The sequence below is a fragment of the Madurella fahalii genome, assembly GCF_045866475.1.
Source record: "Madurella fahalii IFM 68171 DNA, scaffold_3, whole genome shotgun sequence".
Classification (NCBI taxonomy): domain Eukaryota; kingdom Fungi; phylum Ascomycota; class Sordariomycetes; order Sordariales; genus Madurella; species Madurella fahalii.
The window spans coordinates 3,812,587-3,832,413 of record NW_027263973.1 but is presented as its reverse complement, the minus strand read 5'-3'; the positions used below and the strand labels follow the sequence as shown (position 1 = coordinate 3,832,413).

Below are 19,827 nucleotides of genomic sequence, written 5' to 3'. Positions count from 1 at the left end.
CGAAAGCCACCGTTCCGGTTTCAGTTGATTGGTTGGCACTTCCTCGCATTTCCTCGGGCTCCCGGGTTTTGGTCGCAGCCGGCTGCCTGAGCCTTGACGGAGCCCCGAAACAGCCGAGTTGCTCCCGGCACTCACCCATGCCTAAAACCGACTTTTGCATCGTTAGCATTCACACTAAGACGAACAGCGTGCAACCCAATACAGCCCTGGAAGTGGCTTGTGGGAGAACCTGTCCTTCCCATTACCATAAATCCTGTTCCCCCGGGTCCAATCTGCATCCTATCGGCTGACTGATGTTGGTTCAGCCTGTTTACCTTAATTACCCCACCCCCCATCTCAGCAGCTCCCACTAATCCATTCCGTCATACATTTGGTCTTCACTGACTCTTTTATACAACTTACTTGCTTATCAAGATATAACTTTAATAGACGTACGCTGTTTCCAGTCCTTCAACACACACGGTCGCCCTCGCCATGCCGCACCACACCCTCAACGCCCTGGTGAGCAGCCCTGCTCACCACATGGAAAAGGAGGAAGAGGAGGGGGACGAGAACTGGATCCAAGTCCACAAAATCCACTACCGCTTCGTCCCAAACCCGGGCTATCTCCTCGATGTTCTTCAGCGACACTACGGGAGTGGGAATTTCTACGTCGAGGTTGGTTTTCCCCATGCCTGTCTCTCATCTTCTTCGAGAAAATCGCGCTATGCTCGTGGTCTGCACTTGCTATTGTTCCCCTATGTTTGGTTGTTTTACTGACACTTGAAGTGGTCTTCGAAACCGGGGATAGATGCGAAAGAACATGTACATAGTTACGGCAAATATACCACACCGGGAGAGAGCAGAGATGAAGTGGTGCTGAGTCGGGCGAGAAATGCTTCCGACATATCTCAGGTCCCTGTATCTGGGTTGGGCACGCCATTCGCGGAAGCAACCACCTATCCGAGACTATCGCAACGCAGCAGCGGTGGGATTCGGACGACCATGTATGCTGATGGAAAGCATGCATCAACGTAACAAATAGCGTTTATGATAAGGAAATACATCCACCTGTTCGGATATCGGATGTGGCCTCCTTAAGCGGCCGGATATGTCGTTTACGCGTCTATGGAGGCTGAGTCTTCCGGGCCAACCTGGTTGCACAAACAGACCCTTGACACTAAGACAAAAGCCTGCCGACCACTAAGCTTCCTGTTTCCCCATTTCCAGAATTACCAATCTCAAGGCCCCACGTTTCGGGTATCAATACGTGTACGGAATAAACGAGCGCCCAAAGGAGACCCGATGAAGGGCCAAGCCGCATCGATGACTTGGAGTTACCTCACCGCCTTGAGTTGCAGATTAAGAAGGGCAATGCAATGTGTACTTTCGTCTGATTCGAGCGCCTCGGCAGTTTGTGCGTGCAGTGCTGGAGCCCTATTCACGGGGGCTGAATCTTCGCTAGCATGAATCATAACCCCCAACACTTGCATTTTTGCATTGGCTCAGAGGCGTTTCCCGCCTCGGATGAATATGCGTCTTCCATCAGGTTAGAACTGCACGTTGCTGTGTGATAATGCGCAAGCCAGGTGGCGGTGAGAAAACTGCAGCGTGTAGCGGTGTAGAGAAGCGCTGCAACGTCGGCGCTAAGGAGGGGATCAATAGGCAGATGCGCAGTGCCTCCCTTGGTCCTAGGGGTGCCACCCAACTATAATTTATATGTACAAGTGTAGAAACTAGAAGAGAGAATATGTGCTAGACATCCAAAAGGAGTCTTGTTATATTATGTTCGCGTGAAGGGAAGGGAGGGAAGGTGTTCCTCCAAGCACTCACACAGGACACGAATCCCTCTGCCTCAGTCTTCTGTTCCTCTGTCGAGACAAAATAAAGTACCAGAATAGGTAAATAGTAAGGAGTGTGAAGAACACAGTGATCACAAAGTAAATCCAAATCTTTCCTGAGACAATGGGGCTATCTCCGCCGGAATCAGGCGTCCAGTTGAAGAAGCTCATTGAGAACATGCTCTGATTTAAGAATGTTAGCCGAGTTTGTAAAGAAATCGGGGCGCGGGAGATAGGCTCTACCGCAAAGAAGGTTCCCGGGAGGAAAACCATGGTGACTAGTGCGATGGACCGCATGTGGCTCGAGTCTTCGCCGCTGGCTGTTGCAATTTCCATACTTGTTTCTCCGTGAGACTTCCGCGGAGACGGTTTAATCAGCATTGCTTCTTGCTGTGGCGAGAGCAGACAAGCTTACCCACTGTGTAGCCATTGCAATTCCATCGACCTCCATAGTGCAGGCCCTAATCTTATCATCGTACTCCCCAATCATAACTACAAGCCTGTCCGCCATCCTCATGCTCGCCTGTTGAAGAAGGTCTTGGTACTTAGCATCAGGGTCGTAGATCGTCTCGGGTTCAGATGTTAGTGTCTTTGATTCCGGAAAATACTCAGAGCTATAGGGCTTGTGATCGTGAAGCGTCCAGCTGTTGGTCATGCTGCCCAAAAACTGTGGGCTGCTAGGCCGAGCAGCGTTCTGGACATGGTGTTCGTACAGACCGAGCTCCTGGTGACGTAGCCGGTAGTATCTGCGCATGGAATAGTGGTTCACCAGTAACGGAAATTCATCAAGATGCTTCCTCATGATGAGCAACAACGTGGCGGTGGCCTGGAGGAGGTTTCTCGAGAAATTAAGGTCAAGCCAGGCCTTGGTCTTCTCCCTGTTCCGCTCGGCCTTGGTCTGCCCGCTCCGCTTCCAGGTTGCGACTGTCTCATTGTCGAGCTGGAATATTTTCGTCTCCATTTCGCCAATCCCTTCTTCCACGACTGCCATTTGCCTGATACGCTCCATTTCTGCCAGGATCCCTGGGAGGAGCATGGGGTGAACCGTATCTGCACCGGCCTTCTTCAGTCGCGAGATAACGCTCTTTTCCTGCTCTACAGAAGCGCCAAACAAGACGGCGAACGATAATTTTTGGTTTGGGAAGTGTGTGACGGTAAGTGCCATGTCATCTTCCCACTCGTTTGACGTTCGACAATTGTATACTGCAAAGATTAACACGGGATAAAGCAGTGGCTCTTGAGCCACTTACTTATCGCCTTTTGACCTTCCAAATCCCTGCCAGCATTCGAGTACAGCGGCATCTCCGTCACTGTTCGCTCGAAGGCTGGCATATTGGCTCGACTGATTAGTCGAACGATCCAGCTATGAAGGGACATCCTTTTTGCGATCAAGCGAAAAGTCTCGAGTGTAAATGGCATATGGCGGAGTCTCTTCCGCTGGTCGACACGTGGAGTAGCCGAAACTAGCCTCGTAAGATTCTCCGCTGATGAGGCTCCAAAATTTTTCCCGGTGGGCGGCATACCACCTGGTTGTGCGAGGAAGGAGGCGGCAGCCATAACAACGGCCCGAATCCTGTCTATGACGCTCTGGGACCCGCTAACTCTGCCACTGTGAGCGGTTGTGTCGATCGGCTCGCATTCCTTGATCGACCCAGCGGTGTCCATTTCCGTTCGTAGCCCATTTTCTGCATCCGGCCGTGCAATTCTATGCAGTGTTTAGCAGATGGCGTACGAGCACCTGGGTGACCAAGGCCGAAGAGAAATGGCACTGCTTACACCAAAACGAGCCTGGGACTCGGATTCGGATAGGGAGTCAGATTGGATTTTGAAACCTCGCCCTCGAAAGTTTGGAATATTTTTGCAAACCACTCTTCCCAGTCCTCCTTGTCCTGAAGTTTTCGTTTATCAGGACCCTAATTTCACGTCGCCAGTTCGTTAGCAGCGTCACGAACAGAGAGGGTTGCAGAGGCATTTCACACTCACATCTCGGTCGCTCCTAAACCTCACCACGGTAGTTTTAGTGGTTGCGGTGGGGTCCTCAATGTCGTCGATGACAAACTCCCGGTTATCTTGGTCGGGTTGACGAAATCTCAAAACCTTGCTGAGATTTTTGGCTTCACTCAGCTCCTCCATCGGTCGTTGCCCGTCCATTGCAGATATCGGATAACGGTGAGTGGTTCTGATTCGAGGAAACTCCCAATTCTGCGGTAAAGATGGGTGAATACGGAGCCGTGGCATGCTCCTTGCGGCGACTGCGACGGTTTTCACCAAATTTTGTCGCAAGGGAACAGCGATGGTTGGGCCAATCACTACCCCACTTTCGGACCCTCCCTCCCTGTCATCCGTCGCTCAACAGGGGGCGGAGCCCTCCGCCACGCCGCGGCTGTGTAAGGGAGTCCCCTCCTAACCTGGAACCGTCACGGGAGATACAGGTACCTTCTTTCTGTTAGCAATCCGCCCAAAATATAAGTACAAGTACATAGGGATTCTCCCACGCTTGGGTCCGGCCGATATCCAGAGAGTGCCTGCAGTGCAACTGGAGATCTTGGCTTCCCCACCCCGCTAGAGTGGGTTGGAACCATGACATGCATACACACCTAACTCGAGTCTTCTACCGCAGTTAGGTTGAAACGAGGCGCAGGATAATCCGCGGGAGAAGGGATTGCAAAGCGTGTACAGAATAGATTCAATTGAAACCCAACCTTGTTCGCATTGCTTGCCTGATATACCGGTGACCTTAACGGAGATGCGACGACGAGTCTTCATCCATGCTCACGGAGGGTCGCCCGCCTTCACTCCGGGCAATACAGGGTAAGGCTATGCGTAGATATCTACGGTCGGTCAACACACGCACTTCTGCCGCCTCAGGTTGGCTGCCTAATGCCCAGGTGGTATGCACAGAGGCATTCCAGTAGGCATTCAGGAACTGTGCTGGAAGGGTTGCAGAATGCCGAGACTTGCGGAGAGGAGGCGATGACAGCAATTCAGGTCATTGGCCGCCCGCTCTGCTAGATGAGTCCTGAAAAGCATAACCGGGTCGGAGCAGGACAAAATGCAAAATTGGTCCGCGCCGTCGACTTTTTTGGGGAAATTGGAAATTGCAGAGCCTCATAGCATACAAAAGAGAGCGGAAGGAGCGGGGCTCCAGAGGCAGTGGCTTGCGCTTGTCAGTTTCCAGACCCCAGAATTTCCCATAAAGACGTCAAGTCAAACTTCGAGTGAAAAAAAAAAAAAAAATAAAATAAAATAAAATAAAATACTCATTCTATACACCCTTCAGCTGAATAATTCCTGTCTTAGCAGACATATAGGCGGATGCGGATAATCCATAATTGTATGCAACCACCCCAACCAACAGGCAATCTGCCCTCGTGGTAAATAGACGGGATGGGTAAGTGCCTAGCCTGCAGTTCTTATCTTAATGCTAGCAGTCATTTCTGATATAGTTAGACCAAAACGAGGGCCCGACTGTCAGAGTCCAGGCTCCCTCCGGTGAGCAGGGCCCAGCAAGTCTATGGCATTCTTCAGCAAGGCCCCCACTGCTCGTATACACACCACCCTCTCGGCAGCGTGTCGCGGAGGTGATTGCCGAGTGCGAGGCTAGCAACACGTATCAAGAGGGTGAGAGTCCAGTCGGAGCCTTGTTGAGGGCCGCCTCAAAGCAGCTGTACTGGGACGGTACCACCGACAGACACAAAACAATTTTCCCCCACGCCCTGCTGGTCGAGGCTCTAACCCGGGAGAGAATCCAAGCGAGCTTGCGGTTTGACTCCCCCGAAGCTGGGGACTACAGCTGTGACGATTGCTTTGGACGAATTCGTGGTGACGGCGGGCAAGATGAGCTCGGCAAGTTTGCACGGATTTTCGCAGTGTTGCTTCTTTGCAACATACCGCAGCACATCTTTGGTTTTTTCAACAATGACCTGAATGATGACGCCTTTCCGTTCAAGGTTGGATCCACAGGTATACGCTCCAAGGTCTGGAACCGAAACGAGCCGGACTTTGACCTGGGCTGGACGTCTCAGTGCTGCGAGTCGTTTGTTAACACACAGTGGAGGGTTTTCCTGCCCTTCTTTAAGGAAGGGCACCAAAAGTTCGAAGGAGATACAATCATGCCTTGGCATGATTATCACTTTCGGGAAACTGGGGGCACATCGTCTACGGCAACTTCAACTGATGGCGGAATGAGCGGTCCGGGTGGGGGCTTCAGTGTAGTAAGCCGGGTGGTAATCCATGACGGCCACTACAGCTTCGATGGCCTTAGCCCCGTAAGTTCCGACAGCTCGGCCATTTCAAGTATCACCACTTCTGACGTCACATACATCAGAAACCGGGGTCTCTTACAACCTTTGCTGTTAAGAGGCTGAGGACCGAAAAGGAGGAAGAATTCAACAAGGAGGTTGCCATGCTGCGCAGCCTCGGGGGCAAGAAACCCCACACTGTGAGATTGCTTGCCACATTCCGCCACGGCCGGACTTACTGCCTAGTCTTTCCATGGGCAGAGTGCGATCTCGCTATGTACTGGACCCGTCAGCCGGATCCCTCAGGAATCAGTGGCCCTTTGGTTGTTTGGGTTGCTGCCCAGTGCTATGGCCTCGTCTGCGCACTCAAATGGATACACAATCCTGATGGAGAAGTATTGGATCCACAGAACAGGGCGCTCTTTGGACGGCATGGGGACATCAAGCCGGAAAATATCCTCTGGTATAAGAAGAACTCGGATGGTGCTCACCCCCTTGCATCAGGCGAGCTCGTTGTCTCAGATTTCGGTCTAAGCTCGCTCAACCACAAAGATACCCGTTCTAACATCATGAACGGTAATATCCCCCACACACGGACGTACGCCCCCCCAGAGAGCGTTCTTCCTGAGAACGTAATCTCAAGATCTATTGATATCTGGTCGCTGGGCTGCGTGTTCTTGGAGTTTGTCACCTGGCTCATCGGCGGTTGTGAGTTGGTGGGTCAATTCCAAGCCGAGCGCATGAGTCCCTTTATGGGTTCCAATATTTCGAACGCTATCTTCTGGGAGATGCAAGCATTCGAAGACCGCCAAACGGGGAGCAAGAAACCTGTTACGGTGTTGAAGTCTACAGTTGTAGAGGTATGTCCTCCACAGGCCCTAGTTCTCCCTCGCACTACCGGCACTGATCACTTCAAACCCTCTCCAGTGGATACAGACGCTGCACGGGAAACCCAGAGCCACCACATACATCCACGACTTTCTCGACATTATTGCCAACCGCATGCTGATAGTCGAAAAAGACAATAGGGGTACTGCGGAAGAACTGGTGCCAATGTTCGCCGAATTAAAGAGGAGGTGTGAGCGGGACCCTTCATACTACACGAAACCAGCAACTCGGAGCGCTGGCCCTGTCGTTCAATTCCCTGTTGTTCATCCCCTCAGCATTGAAGCCCAGGAGGCGTTCAGGCGATCATCGCAGGCGATGCCTCTATACTCTGGACAGATGCCTGGAGAGATTGCCGAACAGATGCACGAACGGGTGCAATTGAGGATACCACGGGGTGGAGCAACTCATCTCAGACCGTGAAGCAATGTGAACCCTCCAATTTCCCCAAACTCTTTTTTTTTTTTCTTCAGATGTCATGCTTTTCTTCGGTCCGTCTCCCTTTGCCGGTTTTATTCATCTCTCCACTACCCTATCTGAGTACGAAGTACTATCTTTTCTTTTTAAAGCAATTTCCTCAGTTATTCTTTATATATTCCTTAGGTATCCTCAAATCTTCACTGATTTCTTTACAATTTCCATGTCCTCTGTCGTTCCTAGTATCTTCGCATGTTTATGCGTCCATGCTGTGTGAGGCCTAAATTTCCGGTCTAAAATCAGAACTGGCTCATGGGCTCTGGGTGGAGCATGATGCAATGGATCGGGTATTCTAAATAACGGAATCTTCTGCTTGACTTGAGCGGTTATCTCTGACAATCCAAGCAACAGCTTCACGCATATTTAAAAACACCGCAAAGCCCACCATGCCGTCTCTCAATAAGCACCTCAGGATTCCTCCTCTCTGTAGTGGTTTGCCTTTATGGCGGCCTTGATGGCCTTGATTTCATCCTGTGCTGTGTGAGCAACCCTCGCAAGGGGCTTAGTGTGGGAATGACTAACCTTTGTAAGTTCCCTCGGCGTGGTACAGATAAACTGGCCGCGCTGGTACTAGAGTCTCGATAAGCCTTGACTGAGTTAGCATATATGAGTAACTGCTTACATTGACGGTTATCCCGGTTACCATCGGGAATATCCTGCCGAGCTCATCGTAGATGGTGTTCTCATCCGTGTATCTTGCCGAGAAAGATCTGACGTAGGACATCATGGCCGCTCTGAGAAAGAAACGCAGAACTGCTGATGGACGTTGCCAAGTGGCAAGGAGAATACAAATACCGGAGTAGCTGCTATAGTGAGTGCGAGAGTATGGAGAGTTGAGATGAAAATCAGAACCCCTTAAGAAGAAAACAAAACAGCCATATGTGGTCAGAGCTCATTGCTGTTAGCCAGCCCGGCAAGGGCCGGAAGCTGACAGTCTTGATACCTAGGCGTTCCGTTGGGTGTTAATGACACCACTGACCTCAGTATTTCATTGAGTGAGGCAGACTCCTGATGCTTACAGAGGTTCTGGTGCAGGGAAATCTAATCCAATCCCCTCATAACGGAACTCAGCCACCTGAAGTGTCTCCACTCATGCATGCGTGGGTCGCATGCAGCTGCCATGAACTGGATCAAGTGGCGAAGACGTGGTTGGAGGAGCACGCTGACACAGTACGCAGGTATCTGCACCGTCTCCCTGCCCAATCCGTCGCTGCGACACGCACTGTCTGCCCTGTATTGTACAATCACAATGCGCACAACACATGCAACCGTCATCCGCGGTCAGGAATACACGCATAGATATACGGCAGCTTCCCGTCACCCACCTATCTTACACTGCAAGTTCGAAGAGGTGAGGTCGGCAGGCTCTCGCCGGCATAGCTTTCGACTAAGATTTTGAGCATTTGCTATTCCCTAGCTCCTTTCTCCCACCTAATTGAAATGCAAGTGGCACCCTACCCTCTGCTTGCCTATCCAAACACCCTTCAGTCCTACACCTTGTCTTCAACAAAGTTAGCAAAGAAAGCAGGTGATCAACAAAAATAACGTATACAGGTCTGACTAGTCCAACTTTTAAGGACGAAGCCAGGTCAACTTCATCACGGCAGAATACCGCAAAGTCCGGATGATGAGGAAGGGACACATGGTATAGTCGTGTCTAGTATAGGTGCATCGCGGGACTGGACGAGCCGAGGAATGGACGCTGAGGGTGATGGCTACCGGACCATGGCGGCACTATGTGATTCGATATTGGGGTCCAGGGTTGTCCCTGCACTCCTTACTGGTTTCAACCGATGGTGGCCATGACCTTCTGGCTTCTAAGTCGTCGCCACTGTCCTTTCCAGGTATTCTGAGGCTCAAATCAGGGACGCCAAGAAGTTTCTTCATCTGCTTGTTATTAGTGAACTGCCTTCGTTCGGTAATGATGCTGTGGAGGCACTCACGAAATCATTCTGCTTCAATTCTTCTGTGGTATTGATGATGTACATGTTGTTTCGCATCTCGATAGCGTACTCCTGCCCGCAGATGCGGTTGAGTACCGCCTCCAGATGTTCCAGGGTTTTGACGCATCGGGGGTGGACCTTCAGACGGAAAGGGGCCTGCCGGCTTTCGACGTCGTGGGTGTCGCCCGGGCTCGTGATGTCAGGCATCAAAGAGGCGTTGGGCTCAATTTTTTTGGTCTTCTCAGGAAGGGGCTACCACGATATTGAACGAGAAACGAGCAGTTAGGTGTCTGTGATGTGGCAAGCGGAAAGGTGACTGAAGTGACTGACGGCAGCTGCGACTAATATTCCCCATTAGGACTGCGCCGTGGCACGGGAAGGGGTCGAGTCTCACCAGACCGCCTAGGCTTCTGAGCAAGACTTCTGTCCCAGAATTCCAATCCCCCTGGAGTCTCCACGCCACCCGCACCATTCCCTTGCATCACTCATGCGACTGCGTCACGGGCGTGATATAATTGGCCAGCCACACCCATCCAGACCCAGACAAGGCAGATTTTGAGCACGGGCAGTGCGTTTTCGGTCTGACACATTTCCACATTTGCGCCCTGATTATCTACCTACCTAAAGGCGGCCTGGGCGGCTCGCCCGGGTCCGGGCCGACGGTGGATTGACGCTGGTCGAATACATCGCAATGGGACGGGATGTGGGACGCAGGACGTGGGACGCCGGACACCTAGCTGGAGATCAAAAAGACCTAGCGGGCAGGTCGCATTGCAGAGACTTCAACAGGGCCTGCTGCTGCTGCGGGAAGGATGGCTGCAATCACCTGGGGGGAAGGGTGGGTGGGTGAATATTGCGCCACCATCCCTTCCCGCCGCAGGTAATGAAAATCCCTCCCTCCAGAGCCTTACCACATCAGTGAATTACCTGACTCCCTGCATGTCGTCACTTCACCCGAGCAGATGGTGAAGACACTTGTCCTCATTGGTTTCTAGATATGTTCGTAGGGTGCAGCCGATGCTGTATCCGCAAAACATCATGCGTGGTTAATCGATTTTGCCCCCGTGCTGTTGTGCTCACTCACGGCCCCCCTGCGTAACAGCGACTACATTCTCGTGTAGGATACTTCACCGAGGCACGGAACTCAAAGCGCGATGTGATCACTGAGACGAGGGAGATGGGTCGCTAATCAGCTTTGAATGGAGGACACAGCGAGCGGGGAAACTTGGTAAAGCATCACTTGCCCGGAGTTGACCCTGAGCAGAACAATTGTGACAAGCAAGCTGAAAGAGCCTCGTTTCCGGAATGGTCCTGGAGACTGTGACCTCCCTCTTCAGTGGTGGCTGGCAGCCAGCAGCTTCGCCTCCTCATCTTCGCCTTTTTATTGGTCTCCTTCGCTTCACGAAAACGCCTCTCTGCGTTACGCTGCAGACTGGAAATTTCTCCTTTAGTGAGGTGGGCAGTACTTCTGCAGCTCAACCACTAGCGCAGTGAACACCAGCAGTGCCCCACCCCTCCATCGCCTCAATGATATTGGGGAAGAAGGGGCTGCGGTCCCCAAAAACTGACTCGGCTACGAAACGATAATATTAGTCGCTTCCCGAGATTTTCACCATCGCCACGCTTTCGTGACACGGCTCACTATCTCACTTTGGAAGCTACTACGCTCGCCAATCCACTTCGCGGTTGCCATCTTACTCCCTCGGGGCTGCAAACGATTGGTTAACACCCACAGGGAGCCTCATCTGCGGCGCGCAATGTACTAGTGGAGCAGGCTGCCGTAGTGACCGGGGCTCATCCCTAGTCCAAGTGGATATGACAATACGTGGTCGGCAGGGAAAGCATGATGTCGGAGGCGAATCCAGCATTGAAATCGGCCCGAGCAATCGGAAGCTTGATCCGGAAGCCCAGCAGATGGCGTCGAGCGTAAGTCTACCTGCTAACCTCTGGTGATACACTTCACCCATCTGTCACATTCGAGCACGCAACCGGACCTCAGCGAATGCTCACATTTTCATGTCAGCAAAAGAAACTGCATCTCGATACAACCGGACCCTCCGGCAGCCTGCTGTCGCCGAAGTCTCCAGTTGTTGACCAGGGGAGCCAAACACCAAGTCCCAGTCGGCCTCGAACACCATCCGTAAACGTGGAGGACCCCAACGGGATAACAAGAGAGCTTTTGCAGGAATGCGACTTAGCAAGCGGTGAGACACTCTTATACAAGACTTAAATCGGATCAAACCGCTAATGTATACGGTATTAGGACGAGCTGCGTTGGTGGATGACGGCTCCGGAGGCTTGTACCTCCACCGCAACAGTGGAAGTGAAACTAGCTTCACTAGTATCGATACTGTCACGGATTTGGGTTTCACCAGACAAGGCAATTCGCGCGGTACCATCGACCTGAGTGAAACGCGCCATGAAGAGAAGGAACCGTCACGGCCCGGAGACTCTAGACAAGGCCTGAGTAGGACCAACACGAGTTCGGCTCACTCGAATGATTCGAGTGAGGAGACGGAAACGGATTTTGCGAGTGCGCTTAATAAGCGCCTTTGGAACTTGAGGACGGAATCCAGAAACAGCAAGGATAAAAGCGAACAGAAGTATTTTTATCCAATCGACGGGATCCAGGAGGTTGTCGCCCCTCGCAACGTGCGGAAAATTCTCAGGGCGAAAATCCCCTATCTCTTGAAGGACGAGTCAGAGCGACTTACACAAGATATATGTGGGGCACCACAAGGCACATTGAACGAAGGGCAGTCCCAACAAGCGCCCCGACAAAGATTATTTGCCATCTTGCTACTGGCAGACAGGATTGAGTGCATCGGTTGCTTTGTCAAATGTGGTGTCAACGACAGTGACCTTCCACTCTATACGTCAAACGATCTTAAACTTTATTCCAAGCACGATACCGCGCGCAACAACCCTCTTAAATGTTTCCAGGGGTGGAAGACCCTTGAGATTGAGTGGTTTATTACACATCAATACCAGGTCTTGTCTCCATTTTTCGACCTAGATCCGCAGAACGTTTGTCTTTATCTTCTACCTTCCGGGATCCTTCTCCCGTTCGTCGAATATGAAGAAGGGCGCGAAGGCGGTCAGGGAAGTGTTGGGAAAGTGTTGATCCACCCAGCACATCACAATTTTACGGGCGGTGAGGTATGAGTCATTCTTGAAACCCACGCCACCGCGATGATGATACTGATTGTCTCATAATATTGCAGAAGACAGAGAATCCCTATTTTGCTGTCAAGAAGCTTTACTCCCACAATCATGAAGACTACCGAAAGGAGGTCGAGGTCCACCAGAGATTCAGCGGTAAAAAGAGGGGACACCCGCATCTCGTCCGACTCCTCCTTACTTACCGGCACGGAGATGACTTCCACATGCTTTTCTGTTGGGCTGACGGAAACTTACGAGACTTCTGGGAGAGTCAGCCGTCTCCGGAAAGGACACAAGCGTTGGCGTGTTGGATGCTGAACCAGTGCCACGGCATCGCTGACGGACTACGAGAAATCCATGGGAACATTCCCAAGGATGGTGATCTCACGCCAACCGGGAAGAACACGGGCCGCCACGGCGACATCAAGCCTGAAAATATTCTCTGGCTCAAGCGTCACGGCGAGTGCGACAATCACTTGCTCATCTCCGACTTTGGCATGACCCGTTTCCACAGCTTCAGATCTCACTCTGGACACAGCCTACCCGGTTGCTCTCCTACTTACCGTCCACCCGAGTGCGATCTTCCTTGGCTCAAAATCTCAGTTAAATACGACATATGGACACTGGGCTGCTTGTTTCTCGACTTTATAACCTGGTATCTCCTTGGCTTCGACGCTGTCGACCGTGTGTTTGCCGACGCCCGCCTCAAGGACGAAGGGTGGACTCCGAACATGAAACCTAGCGAGGCTGCGGATAAACGGTTCTTTGAAGACAAATTCTTCATGACGTACAACGAATGGAACAGAAAAGGCGCAAAGCTAAAACCTTCAGTCATGGACGTAAGTTCCCACCAGACCCTGGGTTGAATCGACTTAAGTGGTGTGCGTTGACCAACCTCCCGAGATAAAAAGTGGATAGAGAAGTTGCATAAGCTTGAATACTGCCCAGCATTTGCACATGACTTCCTAGGGGTCCTTCAACAAGGCCTTCTGATTCCCAATAAGAAGTCCAGATGGGATTGTCAGGAGATTGTCAGAAAACTCGACGAAATACGAAAAAAATGTGAAAGCAACGACGCGTACTGCGTCAACCCCTGTCCGTGGAGCGGCGAGACGGTGGATACGCCCACTGTGTCGGTACGTCCCTGCGTAACCACTGTGGATGACTGTCCGTTAGGGAGTAGGAAAGCTGACTGCGCGTAAACCATCAGTATCCCAACCAAACAGGATCTATATCGGACGTTATGGGGAATTCACCGTCTCCAGTGTTCCCGAGCCGAAATCTCTCGCCAGGGGGAAGACATTCGCGCACACCGTCGCCACCGCAAGGGGCAGCCCGGTCACGTTCGAACTCTGAGCCCCTTCCGTCGCTGCAACGAGAAAGCCAAGAAAGCCTTCGGACGGAACCGGCGGAGCGGGGGACTCCGTCGCTGGACCGGCAGAGCCACGAAAGCTCTCGGACAGAGTCGCCGGTGCGAGGGACGCTGTCACTGCAGCGACAGAGCAAAGAAAACATTGGGTCAGAGTCACGGGTACCAGAGACCTCGGCGATCGAACCGCCTCAACTCAACGACGCAACCCAAGCCATGCCGGGAGGACCGGGCCCGATACAAGTGCCAGACTTACCCGCGACGCCGGTCCCACCGCGCCCGTTAGATAGGCGCGCACCTAGCGAGCCAGAGCAGCTTCTCGGGAGTACCGGCACAACGTATACTAGAATGACAAATTCAGACCCGCTGACGCCCCTGATCCGCCGCCCCCAACAACCTGCCGGCCGAATGAAAAGATTTGGTAGAGGCTGCAAGAAGTTTGCAAGGACTCTTTGTTGCTTTTGGTCTAGTTGAGCATGTTGCGAAGTGGTGTGTTGGTCAGAGACACGGAGATGACGAACATCGGGCCTGGTCGATATGGATGATTACTCTGATTATTACTGTTATCGTTCTAAAGATACCCTAAGTTCGTTTATTTGTACGTATATGAATACTTCTAACAAGTTTCCTGTAAGATACTAGCGTTTATAGATACTTATAGGTAGTGGCATTTGGTCCTTTATGTCTAAAACTTAAATCTCCTTGATATTCAACACCAAAGTCTACGCACAGGAATCACCGTATATCCCAGCATTAACAAGGCTGTCCATGCGCCTGGCCTGCAATGTATATGGGAGGTTCACTCCTCAGTGTCGTACAGAGCACCAGCCAACACCTTTCCCAACCACCTCCGGTCTGCTCAAGCGCACGTAAACAGCCCAAGGAAGCGCCAACTGTTGATAAGCCTCCGCCTTCAACAACAGCCTGGTTGTTTGAGACGAATCTGGGCACACGAAATTTCCTTTTTCGTTCGTCATCCTGAGCTGGGGTGAGCTGGGGTGAGCTGTGGCTGATTGTCCTGAGCTTCCCCTGATTCTTCCCTGAGCTAGGGTGATCCCATACGCTGCCGCTGCACAGCCTCAGAGGCCCCTTTTCAGTCCCCCCCGGCTAAAGTTCCCTCTCAATGGAAAGCAGATGACGCGTAATCTGTAAGGATAGCTCTAGGCAACAATTCCAATTATAACGTACACGCGTACTAGGTGTGCGTGTGACTCTGCCTGGAAGCCCTATCGTCAAAGCTGAGCAACCTATGCCTACCAAAAACTCAAAACAAACCAAAAGGGTCCAATCACACCAATTCCAAACCTATAGCATACTATGCTATGCCATAGAAGGATGTGGTACGGATGGAGTCGCTGACGTCAATAGTAACGCCATCTGTCTCTGCTCTTATCTGGTTGACAAGTCATTCTCTATAGTACTATTAGGGATATATAGGATGTCTTTTAAATTTTCGATTCCTGCTAGAGAGATGTTGGAGAATTTAAGTTTGTAATAAAGTTTTCATCTTCATAGGATAGAATTCCCGACCTCGTCGATATTCAGGTACAGATAGTTCTCTTTAGTACACACTTATTCTGCCGGCAGAAATTATACGGCGTCCAACTCTCGTTCCCCTATATTCTATACCGTTTCTACCGGCAGAATATAAGCCAGTTCTCGGCCACGAGCCCATATTTTGTCCCCGTTACAGTAAGCTATGTACCTTTCTGCCGGTAGAATTTACCGGCTAGTGCTAGCGACCCAGTTCTCGGCCACGAGCCCATATTTAGTCCCCGTTACCGTGCGCTACATACCTTTTCTACCGGCAGAAATTCACCGCCCAGCGCAAGCGACCCAGTTCTCGCCCCAGGCCCAGATCTTGCTACCTTAGGCTTTGCACCTTTTCTACCACGACAGCGTTCTTCCAATTCGCGCCCGACCGCCAATCCTAGCATCAAAAATTCATTACGGCGCCAAAGCTAATCTCACTTTTGCTCTCATACACCAGGCAGTATTTTGAGAACCAAAAGTCCCAGGATGTTAATAATCCGTGACTTACCTAACACTCACTCTACGGACAGCTCTACACTATTCTCGGGGCTGGAGGGCGACGTTTACCCGGACGATCTCGATAATCACCCGCTAGATCTCTATACTTCTATGGACCCCTACGTTCAACAAAATATCGTATCACGTACATTATATATATTTCCGGCTTACAATGGCCTAAGCTCATTCGGAACCGACGGACCGAGGAAAAATATTCAAGGGTACAATCGACTACGTTATCTACGTTGGGTAATACAGCCACAAATGTATTAAATGTGGAAGAGAGAGCTTTGACCCGACATGTTTAGAGCTTATTAGACAAAAAGCTCAGAAAATCGAGCGAAACTGTAGGATAGAGATGTAGCGGCTAGAGCAAAGCCAGTATCTATCAGAAACCATTCAGATAGAAACAAAGTATAAATTAGAGGTGCTACTACAAAAGCTCACACCTACAATTACTACTAGTTCTGTAGCGAAGAGTACTTTTGAAGAAACTACTAGTAACGCATTTTTCTTGGAGAACGGCTAGTATAATGAAGATATTGCTATACCAGCAAAAGTTTAGAGAGGGCTGCGGAGTTATATCACTAAGAATATCATTCTCGATTTTATAGGTATCAATGACTGACTACTTATGATTCTTTTTGGAGAAGCACTTTCTAATGACGATAGCATCCCTGGCGGTGTCTAGGCTTGGTGATGAGTGCCCGTGCTTCTCGAAGTACCGAGCCCGGCCGTATATTGCCGGCGGTAAGCTGGTTACTTATACTAAGACCCAGCTCGAGGCTACCCAGTAAGCTGGCGCCGCTAAACGGGCGGCTTGCGCTAAAGGCTCCGCCCCCGCGTTGTACTTACGGCCATCCTCACCGAACCCCCGAAGAAAGCAAAGAGGTTACGTTTTGCCGAGGCCGAACGGGAAGCCGAGCGATGGTTTAAGCAACCTACCTCTGGCCTGGTGGCCCCAGGCTCTACGACCCCCGGCCCCGTCGCACCTGCCCCTGTCCATGGCCCCAAGTCCACGTACTAGAGCTCCCTCGAGCTGGTGCCAATCGCTACGCTACGCTATGGACACCATGACTGGCCTGTCAAAAGGGTCAAGAAGCTGGATCCTGGATCTGCAAAACACGAACCCGGATCAGTGTGATCCGGATTAGTGCGACTCGGATAAGTGTGATCCGATCTCTCGGAGACCCGTTAACCCGGGTCTCCGTGGTCCAGGAAATTGGGAATAAGAAGGAAGCTCACCTCCGTTAGACAAGGAAGAAAACAAGACATCCTCAATTTACATCTGAATTTCCATCCCAAATTTAACTCCGAACGTTCAGAGGTGCTGTGCATCCGACAATTAAGAGTCTCATTCGCTTAACCTCCGATTAAGCCAGTTAATAAAGGAAGTACATTTAAAAGCGTCTCTGAACCTGATTCAAGATAACTGCTATCAACAACGATAAGACTGTCTACCTAACCAGTTCCGACGACTAGGAATCCTAGAACCTGCAGTTCCAAGCCCAGGCCGTTGCCGGCAATACGTAGGCCCAGATTCAGGGTCTTACTCCATTCCTCAGCGAACCTACGGCTCCGGACCCAGTACGTTATAAGCACAAAAGCCCTATCTAGTCAACTATTACGGCTAGAGGCTATACTGAATCAGTAGTTGAGGACGACCAGACGGGAACCCCGGCAACGGGTTCAACTACGTCAGCAATTGGAATCGGCGACCTTACAGCAGACGGTTTTTATACCTTCTAGCTCGAATGGTCTATTTACCAGGCCGAGCTCAAGAAGTACGAGCAACAAACCGATAAGATCGAGTAGCTGAAGCAGTAGATTCTGAAGACAGTTAGTCTATATTACCAGTTTACTTCCTACGACCCGACCAAAACAATCTCAGAGTAGTATTCGGCTCTTCAAACCCAAGCCGGTATTAGTAACGACAAAGCACTTTCAGACGCTCGCGAAGTCTATCGACAAGCCGTCAAACCCCTCGTACAAGTCCCTAAGGACCTAATTAGATAGTCCGAGAATTGGGAGCAAGTGCTCTCTAATACCTAGAAGAAGAAAGTTCCTGAGGCTCTATCGATAAGCACCTGGTTCCAGGATTTCACTGATACAGTAAAGCCAATTATAAGTCACTAGGTTACGGCCTATAAGCTAGTGAAAGGAGTAAAGGCATCGCAGTTAACCCTGACCTACCGAGAGGTGGCTAACGACTTTCGGGAGGAGGTAAAGCAGTCAACGAGAGCCTGTAGACCGGGTAGCCACCGGATAGCAAAAGGCACGTTTGGCCCTTCCTTCGCTGCTACAAAAGGTAGTAAAGAGGCCTATCAGGAGGACGCTTCTGATAGCGAAGTCGGCCCTAGTAGTAATGGGGGGGAACAAAACAATAGTCAACGAACGCAACAGGGTAGCTCTGGCGGTAGCAAGCCCAAAAAGCGGAGTAAAGCTCCGGGCAAGGCCGAGACCCCAGAGGGCAAAAGACCTAAAATAGGGCTAAAGAAGGCCTTAGGCACAGCCACAACCATATATCCCTGTTATAGCCAGTTCCACCATTTGCAGAGATACTACTATACCTTTCCAGAATTAGCACCTGAAGGTTTTACTGAAAGAGACCACATTCGGATCAGGGTCGACGAGGCCTTAAAGGATCCGACGTTACAAAAAGAAGTCGAGAAGCTGAGGCATCAGATAGAGTCCCAAAGTTGACTAAGCCGGAAAATCGGCCGCTGCCCTAGCAGTTTTCTGATTGCAAAGACAGCCCTCTTAACAACTGAGTATCCTTTAAAGAATTCAGCTATCCTAGACTCTGGAACTACTATTTACATCTTTAACTAAAGACACAGGTTCAATAATTTCAAGAAGGCCGAGCCTAGCGATTATATATAGGCCGGGGACAGCCTAGTACCTATCCAAAGGTATGGAGATATGGATATCCAGATTCAGGGACACCAGCCGTCACGACCTCAATAGCAAAAGATAAGGCAGCGCCGACAAACTACCTACGTCCTACGGCTTCGAGACGTAGCCTACTGCCCTAGGTTTGTCTGTAACCTAGTCTCCTTATGGCAGTTACGAAAGCAAGGCATCTGGTGGGATACAAGTCCTGGCAACAACTGCTTACAGAGATCCAACGGCTTCGTCCTTGGCTACCTGGTAGATCGATACGACCAGTTTGTCCTAAAAGACCTACCTCGCTCCTATTCCAACGCAGCCTTCGTCACACGCCGCAACAAGTTCAATATATACACCCAAAAACGGCCCAGCAAAGCGATCGCCGACTTATGGCATCTACAGCTTGGCCACCCTAGCCTACAGGCATTGGAACACCTCGTCCAGTATACACAAGGCATACGGATCAAGGGGCCTACTACAGTCGAATGTAAGGCGTATGGAGTCTCTAAAGCCAAGCTTCAAATTCGCCGGCAACCCCGAGACCACAACGAAGGCCCAGGGATACGATTTGCTATAGACCTCTTCGACTTCAAGGAAGGGTATAACGGATACCGATATCTGTTGTTGATAGTCGACAGATGGTCTGGGTTAGCCTGGGACTACTACCTTTAAGACAGGGAAGCCGAATCCATTATTTCAGCACTCGATCATTTTTTTGGTACCCTAGAGCAACAATACCAACTACAGCCCAAGGTAGTAGAATACAACAATGAATTCCATCAGCCGGTTATCAAGGCTGTCTTCACACAACGCTTCATTAAGGTTGAGCCTTCGGCACCTAATACACCAGTGCAAAATGGGGGCGCCGAACGCTCAGGGGGTGTGATTACAGAAAAGATCAGGGCAATGCGAGCCGGTACCAAATTTCCTGCAATACTTTAGCCAGAGATTGCCAGAGCTACAGTCTACCTATATAATCGGACCCCTAAATACATGTCAGGTGCAGGAGA

At 50.9% G+C, this 19,827-nt stretch overlaps 4 protein-coding genes across 4 annotated transcripts; 2 read left to right on the top strand and 2 right to left on the bottom strand.

The window, feature by feature from the left end:
* Window positions 1-1,808: 1,808 nt before the first annotated feature.
* On the bottom strand, window positions 1,809-3,953 carry MFIFM68171_06579 (uncharacterized protein; the record flags this gene model as incomplete). Its single annotated transcript, XM_071061999.1, has 6 exons — window positions 1,809-2,003; window positions 2,064-2,174; window positions 2,236-3,023; window positions 3,071-3,525; window positions 3,597-3,733; window positions 3,804-3,953. The coding sequence occupies 6 exons, from the start codon at window positions 3,951-3,953 to the stop codon at window positions 1,809-1,811; spliced, it is 1,836 nt and encodes a 611-aa protein (XP_070918100.1).
* A 1,254-nt stretch (window positions 3,954-5,207) lies between these two features.
* On the top strand, window positions 5,208-7,369 carry MFIFM68171_06578 (uncharacterized protein; the record flags this gene model as incomplete). The annotated part of the gene is made up of 4 exons (XM_071061998.1): window positions 5,208-5,211; window positions 5,271-6,088; window positions 6,148-6,921; window positions 6,989-7,369. 4 exons carry the CDS (start codon window positions 5,208-5,210, stop codon window positions 7,367-7,369), a joined length of 1,977 nt encoding a protein of 658 aa, XP_070918099.1.
* A 462-nt stretch (window positions 7,370-7,831) lies between these two features.
* Window positions 7,832-8,150, bottom strand: MFIFM68171_06577 (uncharacterized protein; the record flags this gene model as incomplete). Its single annotated transcript, XM_071061997.1, has 3 exons — window positions 7,832-7,894; window positions 7,946-7,993; window positions 8,046-8,150. 3 exons carry the CDS (start codon window positions 8,148-8,150, stop codon window positions 7,832-7,834), a joined length of 216 nt encoding a protein of 71 aa, XP_070918098.1.
* Window positions 8,151-11,613: 3,463 nt separating this feature from the next.
* On the top strand, window positions 11,614-13,884 carry MFIFM68171_06576 (uncharacterized protein; the record flags this gene model as incomplete). Its single annotated transcript, XM_071061996.1, has 4 exons — window positions 11,614-12,525; window positions 12,591-13,367; window positions 13,440-13,664; window positions 13,705-13,884. The coding sequence occupies 4 exons, from the start codon at window positions 11,614-11,616 to the stop codon at window positions 13,882-13,884; spliced, it is 2,094 nt and encodes a 697-aa protein (XP_070918097.1).
* Between the last annotated feature and the right edge of the window lie 5,943 nt (window positions 13,885-19,827).